The 6,694-nt window shown below is 37.9% G+C and overlaps 1 protein-coding gene across 1 annotated transcript in view; it reads left to right on the top strand.

The window, feature by feature from the left end:
- Positions 1-6,694, top strand: part of CCDC173 (coiled-coil domain containing 173) — a 29,546-nt gene that overhangs the window by 14,474 nt on the left and 8,378 nt on the right. Inside the window, exons 7-8 of the mRNA XM_010849395.1 lie at positions 1,882-2,074; positions 2,742-2,906. Of these exons, the coding sequence (XP_010847697.1) occupies positions 1,882-2,074; positions 2,742-2,906 (358 nt within the window). The remainder of the gene's footprint in view (positions 1-1,881; positions 2,075-2,741; positions 2,907-6,694) is intronic.

Genomic DNA, 6,694 nt, shown 5'->3' with positions numbered 1-6,694 from the left:
GCAGTCCAAGGGACTCTCAAGAGTCTTCTCCAACACCACAGTTCAAAAGCATCAATTCTTCGGCGCTCAGCTTTCTTCACAGTCCAACTCTCACATCCATATGTGACCACTGGAAAAACCATAGCCTTGACCAGACAGACCTTTATTGGCAAACTAATGTCTCTGCATCTATGTGGCAGATGACTGGAAATACTGAAGATCTCTGCTTTAGGAGATGGGTATGAGAGCTGTATAAAAGCTGGAGATGGCTTTATGAGCCATTGATATACAAGTGGCAGCTGGAACTGTGGGTACAGGTGAGCTCACCTAGGGGGAGTAGATAAGAAATGAAGGTGACATAGTCCCTATGGAAATCCATAGTTAAAGGTCAAATGGAGAACAAAGATAATATGAAGACCAAGGAATAGTTTCCAGACAATGGAGGAAAAGCAAAGAAACTGCAAAGGGTGTGTGTGTGTGTGTGTGTGTGAGAATTTAGTAAGGAGAGAGCAGTCATCAGTGTTAGATGACTAGAGGGAGAGTTTTAAAATACAGCACTCATCAGATGTACAGGTCATTGCTTACCTTAGTGAGCAATTTGGGATGAGATGAGTGAAGATACAGTACATCGTCTTTCTGTCTAGATTATGCTTTTCACTTGTGCAAAACCCTCTGGTGGCTTCACACCACACTTAGAGTGTTGATTATGCCCCATAAGGCCCTGTACCCATCCTAATTCCCAGTGACCCTAACTCCCTCTCCCAAACCTCATCTCTTCCTGTTCTCTTTCTTTCCCTCTTCATCACTTAAACTGAATTTCTCCTGTACCCTCTTTGGGAAATGCTCACCTCCCTTGATTCTTTCAGATCTTTACTCAACTATTGCCTTCTCATTCAGGACATCCCTGTGTTATTTAAAATTATAACCCCACACTCCACATTGCTTATCACTTTACCTGCTTTCTTTTTTTCACTGGTGCTCCAATACTATTTTAATTATTTAGTTTGCTGTGTCTCTACCCCAACTATTGTGAAAGCTCCACAAAGGCAGAGATTTTTAATGTTTTTGTTTACTTCTATGTCCCAATAGCTGCAATAGTCCCTGGCACATAGTAGATAATCAATAAAAGTCTTTAGAAAAACACTTGTTTTTGAAAGCCTAGGTGAAATGTGACTTTTTCCATGAAGGCTTCCTTTTTTCATTTGCTCACATCACTGTCTAGGTTTATTGTGGCATTTATCACCTTTTGCCTGCATAGTTATTTACATAACTGCCTTTTCTGCACTTTTTTTATTCATTAATTTTTGGCTGTTCTGGGTCTTTGGTGTTGTGTGGGCTTTTCTCTAGTTGCAGGGAGCAGAGGCTGCTCTCTAGTCATACTGCATGGGCTTCTCGTTGCAGTGGCTTCTCTTGCTGTGGAGCACAGGCTCTAGGGCATGTGGACTTCAGTAGTTGTGGTTGGGCTTAGCTGCTCCATGGCACGTGGGGTTTTCCCGGACTGGGATCAAACCTGCGTCTCCTGCACTGGCAGGCGGATTCTTCACCACTGAGACAGCAAGGAAGCCCTTTTCCCACTTTAGATCGTCACTTCCTTGGTGCGCGCATTGTGTCCTTTCTCTTCGTTTCTCCAGTGTTGCTTTGCAAATTCACTCAGTGATCAGTGAATATGTCACAACTCAAGTTAAGTTTTTGCCCAATTTCCTAAACCAAAACGCCCCCACTCCTTTAACAGACAGGTAGTTATTGTTGATGACGTGCCAGGCACTTTGCTTGGCCCTGAACTAGAGAGAGGACTTAACCCAGTGCAAAAGGAAAGTTAAATTTATCTTCATTTAAAGTATATTGGCTCCATAACAAAACCATTCTTGAAGACTTGACTAGTAAATGGTTATTTTGTTACAGGCTAATGGAGGAACGGAGAGAAAGGATAAATAACTTCCTGAGTAAGCTAATGAAAGAGAAATTTGACAATGAAGATTTGATTATTGCTAGAGATATTGCAGAAGCTGAGGCTGAGTGGGAAAAAAGAGAAAGAGAAAAGTATGAAAAAAACAAAGCAGAATTAAAAGCAATCGCAGAACATAGAGCTCTTGTGGTAAGCAATTCACTAATGACAAGTAAAAATCAAACAAAATTGAGCCCTTTGCTATACTTTTTCCTAACTTACTCCCTCTGCTTCTCTAACAAAAAACTAAGAGATTTGAAAAACAATATATAAAATTACCTTCCAATATTCTTGAAATCAGACCGTTTACTTTCTAACAGAAAATGACATGATAATTACAAATAAGATCTTTATAGATGCAAAGTAATAGTCTCTTCTGTTTCAGAACCGTCTGAAATGTAAAAAAGTTATTAACTTTCATTTGAATGGTTTTAAGATAAACCAAGTAAAAATTACCCCATTGTGTTTCTGTGTATCTTAATACTTCAGAATTTACCCCTTACATGACTGACTTTCATAAGATTTAGATAGTTTTTAAGCATTATAGTAGTTATATAATGCTATAAATGTTTCCCTATTTTGAGATGGTCTTGCTTTTCTGTTCCTATATTTTTTTAAACCAATATCATTCTACTTATGTTTTCATTGTTTCTTGATATTACTAGAACAAAAAGTAAACTGGCTATGTGTGAGTCACCCCAATTTTTGGCCCTTTCATTGCGCCTGGCTGACTTTGCCCTTGGAACTTTCTAACTTCAAGGCCGCTGATTGCTAAAAATGGTTTTTTTTTTTTTTTCTTTTGCCTTCTATCATCTAGATGAAGAATAAAGAGGAAGAAGAAAGACAAAGGAAAATAGAAGCTACAGAACAAATGCTAGCTATCTTAAAAGCAGACCAGATTTTCTGGGAGCATGAAAAGGAAAAAAAGCGGAAAGCTGATAAAGAACGTCGAGAAGTTCAAGATGCCCATATTCAGCAAATGGTAATTATTCCGAATTGTTTATACTTATAAATATGTAATATAGATTTAATGAGTTTTGTTTCCCAGAACAGTTTTATAAAGTAAGATTAGACAGTTGCTATGGTTATGACACAATAAAATGTACTACAAATGTGAAGTTTCTTTTTATCAGTATTGAAGTTTCCATACTAGGTTTATGTCTTTTGACAGATATTTATCTTTCTTTAGTTTCAATTGCGTTTTAGTAAATGTGAAAGAAAATACAAATGCACATGGCAGGCCATGATGCTTCTTTTACTTTTTCCCCTTTTATAACTATTATCCAGAGAATATGTTGATTGGGATCTCATAGGTTTCGTATTTGAGGTGAGTGGTGGTCCCAGAGATTTTAGAACATGTATGCAGGACTGGGCATGTAATCATTTGTTTCTGAAAACTGTTTTCCAGAATAGCTCTACCATTTTCCATTCCTCCCAGCAATGTATGCAAAGACAAGTTACTCCACATCCTTGCTAACACTTGTTATTGCCATCTTTTAATTTTTAACAATTCTAGTATAGTGTTATCTCATGGTGTCGTTTTGCATTTCCTAACAACTAAAGATGTTGAACATCTTTTCATGTTCTTTTTAGTTGTTGTGTGCCTTACTTTGTGTTTACTTAAACCTTTTGCCAGTTATTTAGTTGGGTCATTAATGTGGTGAAATATGCATAAAATTTACTATTTTTAATCATACAATCCAAGGGCATTAAGCACATTTATACTGAGGTGCAGTTGTCAACACTGTCCATCACCATAACTTTTTCATCATCCTCCTCTGAAACTCTGTGCGCTTTAAAGAGCAACTGTCTTGTTCTACCTTCCTCCCAGTTCCTAGTAACCACTGTTCAACTTTTTGTCTCTGTGAATTTGCTATTCTAAGTACCTCATATTAGTGAAATCATACAGTATTTGTCCTTTTTTCTCTGTCTTATTTCACTGAACGTAGTATCTTCAAGGTTCATTCATATTGCAGCATGTGTCAGTTTCATTCCTTCTTGATAATATTCCATTGTACATATACATCAGATTTTGTTTATCCACACATCCATCAATGGATATTTGCATGGTTCCCATATTTTGGCTATTGCAAATAATGATTCTATGCACACTGCTATATAGACACACACCTGTTGAGTTCCTGCTTTCCATTCTTTTGCTTATATACCTACAAGCGGAATTGCTAGATCATATAGTAATTCTGTATAGTTGTTTTTCAGAAACACCATAGTTTTCTACAGCAGTTGCCTCATTTAACGGAGCCACCAGCAATGTTCGAGAGTTCCACCCCCTCCAAATTCTCAACACTCGTTTTCTGTGTGTTGTTGCTTATCAGAATGGATCTGAAGTGGCATCTCATGGTTTTCACATGCATTTCCCTCATGATTAGTGATATTGAGCATCTTTTCATATACTTATTGGCCATTTCCATTCAGGCTCAAGACTTCCTTTAGCACATTTTATAGCACAGGTAGCCTAGTAATAAATGTTTTTATGGAGAAGTCTTTTATCTTGCTTTCATATTACTGGATACAAAATTAACTGGATGTCATTATTTTTTCAGCCTTTTGACTGTTTGTTCCAGTGTCTTCTGGCGTTCACCATTTGACTGGAATCTGTTAATATTGTTTGTCCCCTGTATGTGATGTGTCATTTTTCTCTCGCTCTCTTGCTCATTACAAGCTTTTTTATTGTGGCTTCCTGTACATTGACTGTGATGTTTTGAGTTTTTCCTATTTGAGATTTGTGGTGGGTCTTGGATGTGCTACTTAATATCACGAAATGTGAGTTGTTTTTTTTTTTTTTTTTTACTATTTCAAGTATTTTTTCCTGCCTCTTTATCCTTTTTTTCTTCAGGGACCCGGTTTGCACATGCATAGACATCTGATATTGTACCAGGAATCTGACATTCTGTTCATTTTAGTCAATAATTTTCTTTTTCTTCAGATGGGATACTTTCTATTGACCTACTTTCAACACTGATTCTGATGCTGAGCTCCCCTAGTGAGTTTTTCATTTCAGTTATTGAACTTTCAACTCTACAGTTTTTTTTTTTTTAGTTTCTAATTCTGTGATTCCCAATTCACTTGTTCTGAGCATATTTCTTTTAATTTACTGGATATTTTCATAACTGCTTTGAAATCTAATTGCCAAAGTCAATATGTAGTCTCATTAATAGTTGTAACTTTTTTAACTATTAAAGTTACAATTGTTTGTTGAACTTTCTTTCCTGAAAATAATATAACATTTTCCTATTTCTTTGCAGTGATTTTTGGTTGAAAATCAAACACTTTATATAGAATATGTTGCAGATTCTGTTTTGTTCTGAGGGTTGTTGCTTTTTTAGTAGGCAGTTGCTTTCCCTGGATGCAAACTATGAAATCTGCCTTCACCACAGTACCTCTGATGTCTTTGGTCACTTTCACGTTTTAAAGCCTGGATCCCTAGGGTTCTTTCCTCACTGTACTGGTTTTGTTTGACAGTCATCCAGTAATATGGGTAGAGGTTTATGTTCAGACACCTTTAGCCAGTAAAGCTTTTACTCCCATGCCTGCTATGAAAGCTGTGTGCAGGTTGACATTGGTAGTCCAAAAATTCTCCTGTGTGGATGTATTCTTATCAGTCAGGAATGTGTGTAGATTTACCATTACAGCTTTTCTCTCATTCCAGAATCTCCTCCTCAAATTTCTAGCTATTTTGTCACTTGGCCCAAATAGAATCTGCCATCATTGTCCAGTAATCTGCATGTTTTCACCACCTGAGCTAGAGGGATAGCAATGCCCTCCAGACAAGAAAGTTATGAACTTGTACTTCTTACCTTCTGATCTAGTTTTTCATGAAAAAACACTTCTCAAGCAGTAGCCTGTGCATAGTCATTTACCAATGCTCTGAAATGGCTGACTTTAATAATCAACTTTTCTGTGGAGTTTTGCCCAACCTCATGTGGCCATTATCAGAAGTAGGATCTGCCATATTATTTTGAAGCAAATACCAAATATCATTATCATTTTATCAATGTATATTTCAATGTATACATCAGTATCTATCTCTAAAACCCAGGGACTCCTTCAGTTCAATTCAGTCGCTCAGTCGTATCCAACTCTTTGCGACACCATGAATCGCAGCACACCAGGCCTCCCTGTCCATCACCAACTCCCAGAGTTCACTCAGACTCATGTCCATCTAGTCAGTGATGCCATCCAGCCATCTCATCCTGTCGCCCCCTTCTCCTCCTGCCCCCAATCCCTCTCAGCATCAGAGTCTTTTCCAATGAGTCAACTCTTTGCATGAGGTGGCCAAAGTACTGGAGTTTCATCTTTAACATCATTCCTTCCAAAGAAATCCCAGGGCCCATCTTCAGAATGGACTGGTTGGATCTCCTTGCAGTCCAAGGGACTCTCAAGTCTTCTCCAACACCACAGTTCAAAAGCATCAATTCTTTGGCGCTCAGCTTCCTTCACAGTCCAACTCTCACATCCATACATGACCACAGGAAAAACCATAGCCTTGACTAGACGAACCTTTGTTGGCAAAGTAATGTCTCTGCTTTTGAATATGCTCTCTAGGTTGGTCATAACTTTCCTTCCAAGGAGTAAGCGTCTTTTAATTTCATGGCTGCAGTCACCATCTGCAGTGACTTTGGACCCCCCCAAAAATAAAGTCTGACACTGTTTCCACTCTTTCCCCATCTATTTCCCATGAAATGATGGGACCAGATGCCATGATCTTAGTTTTCTGAATCTTGAGCTTTAAGCCAACTTTTTCACTCT

This window comes from Bison bison, unplaced genomic scaffold (genome assembly GCF_000754665.1).
Source record: "Bison bison bison isolate TAMUID 2011002044 unplaced genomic scaffold, Bison_UMD1.0 scf7180017864282, whole genome shotgun sequence".
NCBI lineage: Eukaryota > Metazoa > Chordata > Mammalia > Artiodactyla > Bovidae > Bison > Bison bison.
Note: the sequence above shows the minus strand (reverse complement) of the source record. Positions and strands in the feature narration are given on the sequence as shown.